The sequence below is a fragment of the Pelophylax lessonae genome (genome assembly GCF_965119305.1).
Source record: "Pelophylax lessonae genome assembly, chromosome: 12".
Taxonomy (NCBI): Eukaryota; Metazoa; Chordata; class Amphibia; order Anura; family Ranidae; genus Pelophylax; species Pelophylax lessonae.
The window spans coordinates 175,776,628-175,794,072 of record NC_138779.1 but is presented as its reverse complement, the minus strand read 5'-3'; the positions used below and the strand labels follow the sequence as shown (position 1 = coordinate 175,794,072).

Below are 17,445 nucleotides of genomic sequence, written 5' to 3'. Positions count from 1 at the left end.
CTGCCCACTGGGTGAACCTTCTGACGATCATCAAGCATGTAACCCGTGGCACCCGTGTAGATTTGGTTGTACCGCCATGGATTGCATGCAGGCCTGCCTCTTCTTCTCCTCCTCCTCCTCCTCCATCCTCCCTTTCCTCCTCGGCTGACTCCTCCTTTTCCGCTGCTACCGTCTCTTCCGCCGCTTGCCACCCAAGATCCCCAGAACCTATTCCACATGCCAGGTGAGACGTTGCCATGCTGTGCTGCGTCTGTTGTGCCTGGAAGCCAAGAACCACACTGGTCCTGCACTCCTTTCAGCTTTGCATTCACAGGCAGATCAGTGGCTGACACAGCTGAATTTGACAGTTGGTAAAGTGGTGTTTGACAACGGTGCCAATCTGCTGAGCGCGCTGAAACAGGGCAAAATAACACACGTGCCATGCACGGCACACGTCCTGAACTTGGTGGTGCAGTGATTCGTTGCAAAATACCCTGGGGTCCAGGCCAGGAAAATCTCAGGCCATTTCTGAAGATCTTACACAGCCATGGCTCGCCTTGCTGACATTCAGCAGTGACACAACCTGCCCGTCAGGCGTCTTATTTGTGACTGCCCGACGCGATGGAACTCAACGTTGCATATGCTTGATAGGCTGCTCCAGCAGAAACGTGCAGTTAACGACTACCTGAACGAACTCTGGCAGGACAGGTTCTGGGGAGCTTGGGTTTTTTTCACCTCGCCAGTGGCTGCTCATGCGGGACGCATGCTGACTTCTGAGGCCATTTGATGAGATCACCAAACTGGTCAGTCACGGCCAGGGCGCCATAAGTGACATCGTACCTTATGCCTTCTTTCTGGATCGTGCATTGCGTCGTGTCATTAATCAAGCCGTCGAGGAGCAGGAGCAGGAAGATGAGAAAGTCGCAATGTTGCATGAATTCCCAATGGGTGTTACTCCATCTGAGACAAGTCAACAGCAGGAGTCTGAAGAGGAGTCAGAGGGGGATGGTGCTGGGGGGGATGAGGAGGAGTAAGAAGAGCATGCTTTAAACCTTTCTGGGATCCCTGGTGTTATCCATGGATGGGGGGAGGAGAACAAGGACAACATTATCCTGGATGATGAGCTGGAAGCAGGCCTCTACACCGCTTCCAGTTTAGTGCAAATGGGGGCCTTCATGCTCCAGTGTTTTAAGGGGGACCCCCGTATAAAAGGACCAGATACACAGGCCGACACTTACTTCTTTATCCTGTGAATGCCTAATGTACCTCCAGCCACCAAATACTACGTTCTTAGCTGTCAATTAAACCCATGTGGGCTAATTTTTCGGGCCTATACTGGCCGACACTTACTTCTGTATCCTCTGAATGTCTAATGTACCTCCAGCCACAGAATACTACATTCTTAGCTGTCAGGTAAACCCATGTGGGCTAATTTTTGGGGCCTATAATGGTAGACACTTACTTCTGTATACTGTGAATGCCTAATGTACCTTCAGCCACAGAATACTACGTTCTTAGCTGTCAGGTAAACCCATGTGGGCTAATTTTTGGGTCCTGGAATGGCCGACACTTACTTCTTTATCCTGTGAATGCCTAATTTTTCAGACTGGAATTGAAAATCAATGGGTCTGTAAAGGTTCCGCCAAATTGTGGAATGGATGCAGACCCATTTTACAAATGTGTGAATGGACCCTATATGTATTACACAATGTTTTTACCTGCTGCTGTCAGTTCTGGCTGATTTATGAAAAAAAAAAAAAATTATAATAATTTAGGGCAACTTTTCCAATTGCATTACTTCTGTTATGACATTGTCCATGTGCTGGGACTATTTGTGCACAGCTAGTACGTCTTTTCTGGCTGCAAATATGACCTAAAGGTTTTAAAAGTCAATGGGGCCAGCCGCGAACTTGCGGTTCGCAGACTTTTGAGAAAATTTGCGGCTGACATTCGTGAACCGCCCTGGCCGAGGTCATCCCCTGATGACGTCAGCTCGTACTGAGACCGTATCGACTTCCGGGTTGGAGGAGCGCTGGCGTCAGTGCTCATCGTCCCGCTACCTGTATTATCTGTGTCGAGCGATTTTAACATGGAGATTTTAGTAAGTGCATTATTTTAAGAATAAATTGAAATGTTCAAACTTACTGCACCATGAGAGTCTCATTTGCTCTATATATGTCCGCCATGAGATCCCGGTTTTCATTCTGAGAGCTCGTCATAGGAGTATGAATTTTGGAGCTGAGGAGTTGAGGATCGTTTATTGATTGGATCTAAATGTCTATGTGACCCCCTATAATCAAGGGGTCATATACCTCTAAGGAGTACCTTGCTTGAACACTGGGTGGAAGTGTGGAGGTGGAGGCTTTTCTACACCACTATCAAGTCTTTGCTATATCTAGTATTACCAATGCTATATGGACTTTGGTTTCTGTTGCTGCATATGGACTATATACTTTTGATATCAAGCTTATATTGAGAAATTTTCCACACCAATACATATTTTCATGTTTATTTGCACAAGCACTTTATTATATGTTGAGCGCAATATTTCACCCTTTTAAAATTGTCACAGCACCACAGCTTTCTGTTTGCAGCTCACAGTAAGGAAGAAATTCCTCAGAGATTCACATTTATATATTTATAGATTTATGCTTTGTGTTTTATCACAGGAAGTTTTACTGAATTAACCGTTTGCGCAGTTTTACTTTGGTGTTTACCAAATTTCCCACTTAATACCAAGATGATGCCTAAATCTGCAGGCATCATCCTGGTATGACCACTCAAAGTCCAGTGACGTAATAGTATGTTGCTGGTCCTTTTTTGGCATATATTGTAGGGTTCTTTTTTTCATGCAGCCTGTGGGCTGAACAAAAAAAGAGAGCCTAACAGATTCCTCCATTCACATCAATCGATGTGGATGGGGAAATCTCTGCCAGAAAATGTGTGGTATGTGGTATTAGACCTCCCAATATCCACCCATATCTAGTGATGGGCATAAATGCAATGTTCTTTTATTTCATGCAGCCCACGGGCTGAAGGAAAAAAACAGAACATAGCAGATTCCTCCATTCGCATTGATCGAAGTAGATGAAGAAATCTCTGCCAAGAAAAGTGTTAAAAAATATATGGCGAAGCATAGGTGAGATCCTCCCTCTGCGTCCACCCCTATACCCTATGCTTCACCATATATGTTCTTTTTTTTAACTGTGGTGGTGAAAGTTCCTCCTACAGCACTACCATCATTGATTTCCATATATGCTGAAAGAAAAATGCTGTTGCTGTCCGAATGTATGAATCAGTGTGGCAGCTGATGGGCGTACCTGCAAGGCAAACAATGGTTAACAATAAAACAGTAAAAATAAAACATTACATTAATATAGCATAGAATGCTGGTATCTGAAAAGCAAAAAAAATAAAAAAAGGTTAACAATGAAAAACAGTAACAATAAAACATTACAGAATAACACTATATTATAAAGTACAGTAAAAGTAAAGAGAGTGGAAAAGTAGAGTAAGAACAGAAAATTAACTCAATAAAATGACAACTATTTTTGGCTTTTTTATTTTTTTATTTTTTGTAACTTTTTTTACGCTTTTTTTTGTAACTTTAAAACGTTCCAGGTTAGAGTCTCTCAAAATGCAATCGCCATCTAACATCTTTCGAGACCCTGTGTAAGTGTGCCATGCTGTACTGTATACTAATAATCTACTAGTGTGTGGTAGGGACAGAAACAGTCCCCGATGCAGAGACCAGGTTGGCTAGGACAGGAGAGACAAAAATAGCGGGTGTCACACCTATATCCGTGTTTTTGACAGACACGACATCTTCTTTGGGGGTGTCTTTGGGAAGAGATACTCGAGAGGACATACAGAAAATGCCTCTCCTGCAGCCGGCTCACTGCATCTGGATTGTGAATTTGGGCCACAGCACCTTCAGGATATGGAAAGGCTGTGATGATCTCTTTCTGGAATTTTAGGAAGGATCCACTTCGTTCTGACACTTTGTATAGCACATAAGCAGAGCCAATTGAAATAAGTATACATACACTTTTTTGTACCAGCATCTGGCCTTATGGGCAATTAAGTAGAGTGCCATCATCTGGTCATTGAATTCCATCCCTCCCATGTGAAGGTTGTATTTGTGGACACAGAAGGGCTTCTCAACAACACCAGTCGACATTGCAATTTGGACTGTCGTATCTGTGTGAATGGAGGACAGAACGAAAACATTCCGTGTGTCCCTCCACTTCACTGCAAGCAATCTGTTAGACTTCAAGCAGGCTCTCTCCCCCCAATCTAAGTCGGGAATCTACAAGTCGTTGGGGTAAACCCCGGCGATTAGGTCACACTGTGCCACATGCGCCAATTGCAAATTCAGAAAGGTGACAAAAAGTGGCACGTTTGTATAGAAGTTGTCCCCATATACTGTAAATGTTAGCCCTTTCCGAATAAGGGTGACACCAAGTCCCAAACAAACTTGCCCCTGCCCTCTATGTAGTCTGGGCATTTAGGGGGTTCCACATTGCTATCTTTGCCCTCGTAAATCCGGAAACTACATGTATAGCCTGTTCCCCTGTCACAGAGCTTATACATATCTGGCACGCTTGCTGGAGAGAAAATGTATGAAAGCAAGGCAGCCAGAAAACCTAAGCGGACTCATCAACGCAGACAGCTTGTTGGGGCGTATACAAGGCTGCAAACTTCTGGTTGAAGTGATTTACGAGGGGCCGAATCTTGTGGAGCCGGTCATATCCAGGGTCACCCCGAAGATGACAGAGTTCATTGTCACTGAAGTGCATGAACCGCAGGATTTACTCGTACTCGCCATGGCAGCAGAGAACTCGGGCATATGGTGAATTGAGTCAGTGGACCGATATGACCGCAACTAATTATTTTTTAGTAATGCCCATAGGAAGGGATAGGCCCAGAAAGGTTTTAAATTCAGAAACAGTGATGTTTCCATGCAAATTCTCTGGCAAGGGTCAAATTTGGATTTGCGGCGAATACTTGATCAGCATAATAAATTGCTTTGGTGCACAATAGATTTGTACAGATCTTCTGTGAAAAACAGCTTGTAAAAGTCAAGGGAGGTAAAATTGGCTGTTTCCACCTGAATTCCCGGTTGGCCAGTGAACGGAGGAAATATGGGCACTGCAGAAGTGGTGGGCTCCCAAATAGGATTTGCCAGTGCATCAGGAAGGACACTATGGGCTCTACGGGCCTGTCTTTGAATTCTTGGTGGCTGTGGGACACTACTTGGGCTAGCCACCGCACCAACTTGAACTGCACCTATGGGACTCCCAACGTCACCAAGTGTTACTGCAGTGCTGGTTTGACTATGACCAGGATGTACTAGGCCACTGGTGCTTGCCAGTTCACCAGAAGGTTGAGTGGCACTAGTACCGACACTCTGCTGCATATGAGAACCCTGCGATTGCTAAACCTCAGCAACAGAAGAACAGGGTCGGGTACACCTGACCTTAGCAGGTACCACTACTCCCATCGTCAGAGCTATCTCTCAGGGTGCTGCTGCTGTCTACAGGTTTGTATACTGAGCCTGATTCTGACAGTGAGGCTTCCCTATCGCTCTCATCATGTAGGCCTCTTCACGAGTGTACCTTTCGTTTGACATTTTGGCCAATAAATTTACAGGTACCTAATGTGACTCACAGATAAAAAAGCACCTGGTTATTGAGGACTGTTTGAATCGCTACGAAAAAAAAACTGCTAGTGCTAGCAGAGATCAGGCCTGAATCTGCTAACGCTGCAGTTTTGTGTGTTGTTTATTGGAAATGAGAGTAATCTGTTGATTACTGCACTTTTGGGTTAGAGGGGCTTTTAAACTAGGTGATGGGGGGAGGGTACGGATGTAGAATTAGCCAGTGGAAAGCAAGATTCAGAGGGCAGAAATTGGGACATTAGCGGTAGGGTGTTCGGAGCTCCTAAACCCAGGGGGGGTATGGGGAAAAATCAAGAAAGCAGCCTAAAAACATCAAATGAGGATATATGTAACCAGTCAAAATTACGAGGCTTGTATACCAATGTCAGAAGCCTGGCTAACAAGATGGGAGAGCTGGAGCTGCTGATGTTTGAGGAGGACTTAGATTTTGTGGGGATAACTGAGACTTGGTTTGACAGCTCTCATGACTGGATGGCGACCATTCAGGAGTATTGCCATTATCGCAGAGATAGAGAAGGTAAAAAAGGGGGAGGGGTATGTCTGTATATTAAGAACAGTGTACAGGTAAATATGAGGGATGATATTAATAATGGAGCTATGGACGAGGCAGAATCCCTATGGGTAGAACTTAAAAGGGAAGGCACGGTGGGGAAGGTAATATTGGACGTATGCTATAGGCCCCCCAACCAGAGGGAGGAGGGGGAGGCGGACCTCCTTTTACAGATAGGATTGGCAGCAAGGATGGGAAATGTCATTATAATGGGGGACTTTAATTATCCAGATATAGACTGGGCAGAAGGAACCGCGCATTCATCCAAGGCTCGGCAGTTCCTAAATGTTTTGCAGGACAATTTCATGGGTCAGATGGTGAATGCACCGTCAAGAAACAATGCGGTAATTGACCTACTGATTACCAACAATACAGACCTGCTCACGGATATAGAAATACGGGACAACTTAGGAAACAGTGACTGGCGCTTCATGTTTACGGTTCTTAAATATATAGGCTTGGGAAGTAATATGCAGCGCTGGATCACTAGTATATACTCAAACCCCACCGCAGGGGTCAAGGTGAATGGTTTCTTATCTGACTCTTTCCTTATCAATAACGGTACAAGACAGGGGTGCCCTTTGTCCCCTCTTTTATTCGCCCTGTCGCTGGAACCCCTTCTCTGCACTATCTGTCAGAATCCAGATATACAGGGACTGAAAGTTGGTGGGGGTCACTATAAGATATCCGCTTATGTTGATGACCTTATGTTTTCACTAACAAACCCAATCCTTTCCCTGCCAAATTTATTACAAGAACTGACCAGATACGGATCCTTTTCGAACTTTAAAATCAATTTTGGCAAGTCGGAGGCGATGGGAGTGGTGGTGTGTCCGCCTCTCCTATGTGTCTTACAGACAAGCTTTAGCTTCCGATGGACCAATAGGGATCTACGTTACCTTGGTACTTACATCCCATTATGTTTGTCCAAGGTCTATGATCTGAATTTCCCCCTCCTTGATTGTGGAGACACGTACTCTTCTGGAAAAGTGGCATATGGGTCTCCACTCGTGGTTTGGCAGGTGCAATTTGATAAAGATGAATATTTTGCCCAAGCATATTTATTTGATAAGGGCTCTGCCGGTTCGGTTGCCTGCTCGTTATTTTCATTTGATTCATGCCCTTTTCATTACATTTTGTTTGGGCAAAGAAAATACCTCGCCTAGAGCGGACGCAACTGACCCGGCCAAAAGCGTTTGGCGGCCTAGCTCTTCCGGATATATAGAAGTATTTCCAGGCAGCTTATTTGAGTAGAGTGGTTGATTGGTGTCAACATCAGGCATTTAAATTATGGATCAGTATAGAGCAAGCACAGACGAATATCCCTCTTAGTGGAGCACTTTGACTTCACCCCCTCTTGGGTACTACGCTGCGAACATGCCATCTGGCTAATATGAGGTACTCTCTTTCTCCTCCTTGCTCCTGTGATTGGAAATCCGCGGTTCGGGCCGGGCCTTTCGTCACCAGATTTGGTGGCGATGGGCACAGCCGGACATGTTCGGGCTGATCAGTTTCTTGTAGCAGATAACTGGCCGACACTAGAGACTTTGACAAATAGGGATGGTGATTTCAAGCTCACCTTTTGGTCGGCTCTACAACTTCATCACTTCTTGAATACTCTGCCGAATCCTGTAGACTTTGCACGGAGTTTGACTAAATTTGAAGGATACTGCCTTAAAGAGGGAGCTCTGCCACATACGCTTTCTTTACTATACAGTTTACTAATGTCCCCGTTGGATAACTCTTCTTTGCCCTGGTTGACCAAATGGGCATCTGATTTACATCGCACCTTCACACCATCACAAATACAGAATATGATTTCGTTGGCTTTTAAAACTTCTATCTGTACTAAAATCCAAGAGACCAACTTTAAGGTATTGACCAGGTGGTATTATACACCTTATAAACTTCATAGGATTTTTCCAAATGTATCAGCGAACTGTTGGCATTGTGGGGGGGAGGATGCAACGATACTTCATATTTTTTGGTCTTGCCCGAAACTCTTAGGATATTGGTCTGAGGTTAGATCTATTGTTCAAAAATGTACGGAATATTCTATTCAGGAGGATCCGACCTTCTTTTTGCTTCACTTATCAGATATCCCCATACAGAGATATGAGAAATCGGTGGTGCGTCATTTGGTCAATGGGGCGAAGGCTTGTATCCCCGCGTTATGGAAAAGTCCCTGCCCTCCTACGGTAAAGGACTGGTTACGCAGGGTAGCGGCTATCAATAAGATGGAAGATTTGATGCTGACATCACATTGTAAACGAAGGCTGTACCGTGAGACTTGGGAGCTCTGGAACACCTTTATTTCGTCAGATGAGGGTGTCAATCTGTTGCATTCATGAGTGGAGATGGGGGAGAGATCTCCCTAATCAGAGATAATTGTTTTTCCCTCCCCTTCTCTTTTTTTTTTTTTTTTTGTTGTTTGTTTGTCTGTTTATTTGTTTTAGTTAAATGGGGTAAAAACGGAATAGACGGGCCTGCTGAGGGTTGTCTTACTGCCTGCCGTGAGTATAGGTTGTGGGAAGGTATATAAATTTAATAACTTAATGAGACCTCCTTGTGGGGGTCCACGGTGGGGGTAGTGAGGATTTGAGTTGTTTTTTTATGATCGTCTGATCTTTCTTTTTGTTGTTATAACTCGATTGAGATGTACTTATTTCCTTGTTCCGTTGTAAGCCCTTTATGTGTTTTGAAAAAAGAATAAAAGTTATATTTGAAAAAAAAAAAATGTAAATACGAAATTAGGGCGGCTAACATAGAACACGAGAGTCATATAGCGAAAGAGAGTAAAAAGAACCCCAAGAAATTCTTAAAGTATATAAACAGTAAGAAAGCGAGGCCAGAACACATTGGCCCCAGAAAAGATGATAAGGGAGTTTTGGCCACAGAGGACAGGGAAAAGGCAGTAGTGTTAAATAATTTCTTCTCTTCAATCTTCACAAAAGAAATGGGGGGCTACACTAACCCAGCTTGTAAGGCCAAACTAAACAACACACCTCAGGAAATACCGCCATGGCTAACAGAAGATAGACTTAGAACTAAACTAGAGAAACTTAACATAAATAAATCACCGGGATCGGATGGCCGAGGGTTCTTAAAGAGCTCAGCCAGGTGATTGCCAGACCATAATTCTTGATCTTTAAGGATAGTTTACAGACGGGTATGGTGCCAGCTGATTGGAAAAAAGCCAACGTGGTACCAATATTTAAAAAGGGGCCGAGATATATCCCGTTTAACTATAGGCCGGTCAGCCTAACATCAGTAGTCTGCAAGCTTTTGGAGGGGATGTTAAGGGACCACATACAAGACTTTAGTAATGAAAATGGTATTATTAGTAGTAATCAGCATGGATTCATGAAAAATCGTTCTTGCCAAACCAGTCTATTAACCTTCTATGATGAAGTGAGCTGCCACCTAGATAAAGGTAAGCCTGTGGATGTGGTGTACCTGGACTTCGCAAAGGCCTTTGACACCGTTCCCCACAAACGCTTACTGTTCAAACTAAGGAAGGTAGGTATGGACCATAAGGTGAGTACCTGGATAGAGAACTGGCTCCAGGGGAGGTTGCAAAGGGTGGTGATTAATGGGGAGTACTCGGATTGGGCGGGTGTGGAAAGTGGGGTCCCCCAGGGTTCTGTCCTGTTTAATTTATTCATAAATGATCTAGAGGAGGGGATATCAAGTAAAATCTCAGTATTTGCAGATGATACTAAACTAAGCAGGCCAATATCTTCTGGGCAGGATGTGGAAACCTTACAAGCGGACCTGAACAAAATTATGGGGTTGGCAACTACATGGCAGATGAGGTTTAATGTTGAAAAATGTAAAGTAATGCACTTGGGTGCCAGAAACCAGAAAGCAAGCTACTCACTAGGGGGGGAACCTCTGGGTGAGTCTAGGATGGAAAAGGACCTGGGGGTACTGGTAGACAACAGGCTTGGCAGTGGCATGCAATGCCAAGCCGCTGCAAGCAAAGCCAACCGAATACTGGGATGTATAAAAAAGGGGATTCACTCCAGAAATAAAGAGATTATTCTCCCACTCTACAAGACTCTGGTCCGGCCACATCTGGAGTATGCTGTCCAGTTCTGGGCACCGGTCCTCAGTAGGATGTGCTGGAACTGGAGAGAGTCCAGAGAAGGGCAACAAAAATAATTAGGGGAAGGGAGGGCATCAGCTATGAGGAAAGACTACAAGCACTGAACTTATTATCTCTGGAGAAGAGACGATTGAGGGGGGATATGATATCAATGTACAAATATTGTACTGGCAACCCTAGCATATGGAAAAACCTACTCAGAGAAAGGAAATACAATAAGACACGTGGCCACTAACTAAAACTAGAGGAAAGGCGGTTTAACCTTAAAATACGCAGGGGGTTCTTCACTGTGAGAGCAGTAAGGATGTGGAATTCTCTTCCGCAAACAGTGGTATCAGCAGGAAGCATTGATAGTTTCAAAAAACTATTAGATGGGCACCTTAAAGACTACAACATAGAGGGGTATACAATGTGCGGTTAACAGCAAACACACACACACACACATCATAGGATAGGATGGACTGGTGTCTTTTTTCAATCTCACTAACTATGTAACTATGTAACTATGGAATGGGCAGATGGGCTAAACGCAGGTGCAGGCAGGTGTTGTGACCGATCCTGCTAATGCTATGTTTTAGGAACACTAAACTTTGCGGGACGCTAGTATAGTTCTGATCAGATATTGATCCATTCAGACACTATACTAGTAATGGAGGTATTTAGTGTGTGTATGTGTGTGTTACTGGCAATCATATGTTCGGGGTCATACACCCACACCCACACGGATGTCAGATTGGGAACAGCAGCTATGCCTGTGCTGCCATTGCATCCCAATTGACATAAATAGGACTACCTTTACGGGGATGCCCGGGGATGCCACTTTAGTTTGCCACATGAGAAGGATGCTTTAATAGTAATTTAACATAAAATTTCTGGTTTGGGGGGGTTGTTTCAAATTCTGAAAGCTGTAGGTAAAAAAATGGTAACCTTTGGATTTTTAGAGTAAAATGTTTTTATTAACAGTTTTATTTACAGTTGTATTTACAGTTTTATTTACAGTTTTGTGTACCTTAAATTTTCAGGTACACAAATTACACAAAAAAGTGCAATTTAAAATGTACAAATATTTAGTATTTATTACCTTAATACAGTTTTACCTTTTATATTTAGTAGGAATTTAGCAGGAATTTTGTACATTTTGCCATGTATGAATCCACTATTAATGATTGCAACCTTGCAAAAAGGTGCAATTTAAAATGTACAAATATTTGTTATTTATTATTAATTCAATACAGGTTAAGATTTTATATTTAGTAAGAATTTAGTAAAATTGGCTGTGTTTGTATCTGCTAGTAATTATTTTAGTGCGTTTTTAGCAAAAATATTACTTTGGGAAACATTTGTGCAAATATTGTGGGGTCTTAAAAATCAGTAGCATCTTCCATTTATGCTAAGCATCCTTTTCTTTCAGAAAATTTAAAGTTTGGGGGGTCTTTTAAAAACTCTAAAAGTGAAAAATAAAAACCTCCAGTACATTCAGTTTTTACCATTTCGGAAATGTGCAATTTAAATTTAAAAATATTTGTTATTTATTAACTCAATACAGGTTAGGCTTTAATATTTAGTAGGAATTTAGCAGGAATTTAATACAATTTGCTTTGTTTGTATCAGCTAATAATGATTTTAGTATATTTTTAGCAAACTTTTGCTTTGGTAAAGATTTGCGCAAATATCGTGGGGTCTTAAAAATCAGTAGCACCTTCCTTTTATTCAATTGGTCCTATGCTTTCAGAAAATATTTGGTTTGTGTTTTTTTTAACAAACTCTGAAAAGCTGTAAGGGAACAATAAAACCTTCAAATTTTTAGAGAAATGTGGTTATTTACATATTTGTGTACGTTCAATTTTCACCATTTCGCAAAAAGGCGCAATTTAAAAATGACAAATATTTGTTATTAACTCAGTACAGGTTATGCTTTTTATATTTAGTAGGATTTTAGCAGGAATTTTGTAAAATGTTCTGTGTTTATATCTGCTAAAAATGATTTTAGAGAATTTTTAGCGAATATATTATTTTGATAAACATTTGCACAAATATTGCAGGGCTTTAAAATCAATATCACCTTCTTTTTATTCTACAGCTCATGTGCTTTTAGAAAATATTTGGCTTGGTGGGGTCGTCTTTAACAAACTATAAAAGCTGTAAGGAAAAATGAAAACCTCTAGATTTTAGAGAAATGTGGATATTTACGTTTTTGCGCATGTATGATTTTCACCATTTCGCAAAAAGGTGCAATTTAAAATTTACAAATAGTGGCTATTTATTAACTCAATACAGGTTAGCTTTTATAGTTGGTAGGAATTTTGTAAAACGTGCTGTGTTTTTATCTGCTAATAATGATTTTAGTGTATTTTTAGCAAAAATATTGTTTTAATAAACATTTGGGCAAATTTTATTATTCCCTAAAAATTAATAGCACCATATTTGCATTCTACTGGTCATGTGCTTTCGGAAAATATATGGTTTGTAAGGGGGTCTTTAACGAACTCTGAAAGCTGTAAGGGAAAAATAAAAAAGGAAAAATTGAAAAAAGGGCCTGGCCAGCTAAGATTAAAAGTGGAGAGCAGGGTCTGGCAACGAAAAGGGTTAAAGCTAACAGTATGTGTGATTTTAGTGACTAAGTTTAGATCAACTTTAGGCATGGCTTGCCCAATCAGGTCCCACACCCCTCTATTGCTTCTTTAATGATGGCCAGCCTTGTTGACCAATAAGAAAGCTCAAAAGATAGGCTAGGGCAGGGCCAAACTCAACATTTACCGGAAACATAACATTCACATTTTACTTCAGTTGTCTGTATCTTGGGAGCTCCTGGTTGTTTTGACAATAGACTTTCACAATGTATATTTTAATAACAACTTGAGCTCCCCCCTTCATGACCAGTCCATTTTTTGCAATACGGCACTGCGTTACTTTAACTAACAATTGCGCGGTTGTGCGACGCTGTACTCAAATAAAATTTATGTCCTTTTTTCCCACAAATAGAACTTTCTTTTGGTGATATTTATTCACCTGTGCGATTTTATTTCTGCTCTTTAAACAAAAAAAGACCGACAATTAAAAAAAAAAATATATATATATATATATTTTTTTTTTCTTACTTTCTGCTATAAAACAATTTCAATTAAAAAAATCGAAATTCTTCATCAATTTAGGCCAATATGTATTCTGCTACATATTTTTGGTAAGAAAAAAAATCTCAATAAGCGTATATTGATTGGTTTGCCCAAAAGTTATAGTGTCTACAAACTATAGGATAGATTTACAGAATTTTTATTTATATATATTTTTATACTAGTAATGGCGGCTATCAGTGACTTATGTGGGACTGTGACATTGCAGTGGACACATTGGACAGTTTTTTGGGGACCAGTGACACTAATACAGTGATCAGTGCTAAATATATGCACAGTCACTATACTAATGTCACTGGCTGGAAAGGGGTTAACATCAGGGGTGATCAAAGGGTTTATTGTGTTCCTAGGGAGTGATTTCTAACTGTGGGGGATGTGCTTTTACTATGAGAGTGCAGAGATCCCTGTTCCTGCTTAACAGAAAGACAGGATCTCTACCTCCCCTTCTCACAGAAGGGCGATCTGCCTTGTTTACATCAGCAGACTGCTGTTCTGTCTCTCTCCGGAACGACTGGCGGGTCCGCCAGAGCCGCTGATTTGCTCTTGCTGTGTCCAATCACAATGGGAGTGGTTCACCAGCAACACGCATGCGTGCCCCAGACATGCAGTATACAGTCAGCAAGCGGTTAAAAGAGAAGTATGGCCAAAGCCATTTTTGTCATACTTCTCTTACTTACTTTTGCGCTGATGTGAGCCAGACTCTGCTGACAGTGGGCTAAGATCTGATATCAGCTGACGTGGAGGAACTTGCTCCAGGCTCTGGAATGATTCCGGCAATATTTTTGGGATCCACCCAGCTGCCTGATTGATAGCTGCCCCCACCTTACAATGGGAGGCTGAACGCTGGAGCCAGCTACACCTGCCATGTCTTTAGCCCAGTGCTGCAGTGAAAGCTGGAGGAGCAAAACCGAGTAATGACTGACAGTCACTGATCTCTGCTCCATGCAGACTGAGAGCTGACTGATCAGCAGTCATGTGATCACTCAGTTCTCAGGTTTAGAGCAGACATGGGACAGCTGCAGCATCACACTGATTATGCAGCATAGAGGTGAGTATGTACTGTAGGTTTGTTTGTTTTTTTTATAACCCCAAACGTCTTGTTTAATTTGGATTAGTAAAGTTTGTAACCGGTTTACTTTAATACTACTTCCCTTTTCAGTGAGATATCAATCCTTTTTTATAAGTGGGGAGAGATCAGCAGGAATACCTATCCATTCAGGAAGATAAACAGTCTCATATTTAAAACCTGTGCCACGGGGGAAATCCGGCAAAGTATAGTTTGTAAGATAGATGGTTTCACCTCCAGCCAAATAGGCTGCGTATAAGCCAAATGTACCTATGGTCATAATCGTGTGGTTGCAGTGGGCCAAGAGAGCAAAATCATGGCATGGCGATCCTTCGTTTCCATCTCCAAAAAAGTAAACATCTCCCAAGGAATTATTAATATTTGATTTGCACCAATCTATCCCATTGCTGGTAACCACAAACAATGTGTTTTTATATTTTTTTCTAAAATACTCCATGGCCTTATGCAGGTACTCTTTGCTTGCTAGCACACCTTTCTTACTCTTCAGCATAATATCTACGTAGTCACCTCTACGGACATGTATGCCAATGAAGGTGATGTTAGTTTTGTTCCCCTGTATATAAGCAAGATAGGCATTGCTTTCTTCTCTAATAAAGTCATGGAAAGTAAATTCCTTAAGAATTTCTTCTTTGAGATGATGATAGAAGGTCCATGAAAAGGGATAACCAGAAAGTTTAACAAACTCTCCAGAGATTTTATAATATTCTTTAGACATCCAGTTATTGTACATTCTGAAGGTCTTCCATGGTATCTGGTCTGCAACTTCATGACTAATAACTGGCAGCTTTATCCTGAACATCTTGGATAGTGCTGAATGCATGCTGGGTAAAATATAGGCTTGATGTCCATGCCGTTTTGCAAATGCATAAAGTGTTGCATATTGCCCTATGAGGTTTCCAAGGCGCCCTGAAGGTTCCATAGTCCACATACCAGTGGGTTCAAAGACATGGTCATTGATGGATGGCATCCTGCTTTCCAAATTTAATGCATTAAGGGATTGTTTTTTGCTTGCACATGTGCAAAATGTTATATATCTTCTTTCAAAACTGTACCAGAAAAAAACATGTGTAATGATTATTAAGATTAAAACGGAGAAGATGATCCAACTGTTTAGTTTTTTCATGTTCTCCCAAGATATTTTCTGTTGGGGGTTCTAAAAAAAAAATATATACATATATTATTTTAGACTATAGACACAGTAATCTATAATTTTTCATATATTTTCATTTTTATGATGTACTAAAATGCTTTTTTTTATCAAGCAAACAAAATTCTGTAAGTAACCCAACTTCCACTAAGATAGTTTTGTGTCCCAGGTTCTCTTCTTGCTATGGTGGTACAGCCAGGCAAACAACAGCTTTCACTCTTCTGGTTTAAGAAACAGTCTGTGGGTTGCCTTTTTAGAAGTTTTATTGCGGATCAAATTGGATGGGGATTAATGAGCTGTGGGATACTCCAGAATGGTAACAAGAATGCAAGGACACTATCCCTTTTAGCGGCAGCTTCTTAAAGTAATTGTAAAGTCTCTGGGTTTTTTGCTTAAAAATAGCAAACATGTTATACTTACCTGTTCTGTGAAGTGGTTTTCCTCATGGCTTGGCTGTCTTAGAGCAAGAAATCTCCTTAGAGCATTGATAAAGCTCGAAGTGTCCATTGACTCGATTACTTATATATGCACAGCTCTTACAGTTAAGCAAGTGAATATTACAGCCCATCTTTTGCTGTTGACTTGACCACCACGACTTCTTCTAGCCGTTACTGTCCATGGTCCAAACACATAGATTCCGACATATGCAAAGGGTGTATCTTCACTCAGTCTGTCTGCAGGTAGGTCAGCCATCTGTTGAAACTGCTGTCTACCCCGTAACTTCTGACATTTAACACAGTTGTGAATGATCGTGGCTATTTGTCTTTTCACTCCAACTATCCAGAACCCTGCAATTCTGACTGCACCTTCTGTGTAGTGTCTTCCTTGATGTTTGACTCTCTCATGGTAATGCTGTATAATCAATGTTCCCAAATGGTGGTTTCTTGTTATTATCAAGGGGTTCTGTTCTTTCCCTGGCAGGTTTGACCTTTTCAGTCGTCCACCGACTCAAAGCATGCCCTCGTTGTCGATCACTGGGTTCAGTGTGAATAGTGGGTTACATTTTGGGACTGGTCCCTTGCCTCTTAAGCACTTAATCTCTTCCACAAAGACTTCTTCTTGCACACGACGTATGATGAACAGCTCAGCCCTCTCATACTCTAATGCATTGGGTGACTCCTTACAGGTGTGCCATCCATGGCAAGACGATGTCTGATTCGATTTGCGGAAAATCTGTGCAATATGACTCAATCTTGCTATAGTCTTCACCAACCTTTTCCAAGAGGAGAAACGTTCAAAACGTCCTACCTCCAAATTTCTTCTTGAGCAGATGTTGGAACTCAATGTTTGTAGAAGACTGGTCCATTAAAAACTTGGGTCTGTTGGAATTGTCCTTGAAGAACTCTTCATCCATAATCTTGATGAACTCCTTGTCTTCGACTGAAGGGGCAATCTTGTTGTCATCACAAGTAGTCTGGTACACTGAATCACCAAAGTCCTTTTGAGAAGTGAGCTTGCAGTTAATACCTTGGAGTGCTTGATATGGAACTTCATTTTTTAAATCAAGTCTTTCCTTCACATAATAGTGCAATAGACATTTCATCAATCGATAGGTAACATTAGTTTTGTAGGAAGCTACATCCAAGAGCTTGTGAGATTGATCTAAACAGACTTCTCCTATTATCACCCATCCAAGATCACGTTCCTGGGCCTGAGGAGCATCATCTGGACCGTTACTTAACTCTCTTATTTTATGAACTCTAGGAATGTCTCTTCCTAGTAGAATCAAAATCTTAACATCCTTGTTAAGTGGTGGAATGTAG

General features: G+C 41.6%; 2 protein-coding genes across 2 annotated transcripts in view; both read right to left on the bottom strand.

The window, feature by feature from the left end:
- The window catches only part of LOC309567712 (galactoside alpha-(1,2)-fucosyltransferase 2-like), a 312,387-nt gene that overhangs the window by 269,768 nt on the left and 25,174 nt on the right, over positions 1-17,445 (bottom strand). The gene's annotated exons all lie outside the window — the stretch shown is intronic.
- LOC309568552 (galactoside alpha-(1,2)-fucosyltransferase 2-like) lies at positions 14,615-15,610 on the bottom strand (the record flags this gene model as incomplete). The annotated part of the gene is made up of 1 exon (XM_082274253.1): positions 14,615-15,610. The coding sequence occupies exon 1, from the start codon at positions 15,500-15,502 to the stop codon at positions 14,615-14,617; it is 888 nt and encodes a 295-aa protein (XP_082130379.1). The 5' UTR covers positions 15,503-15,610.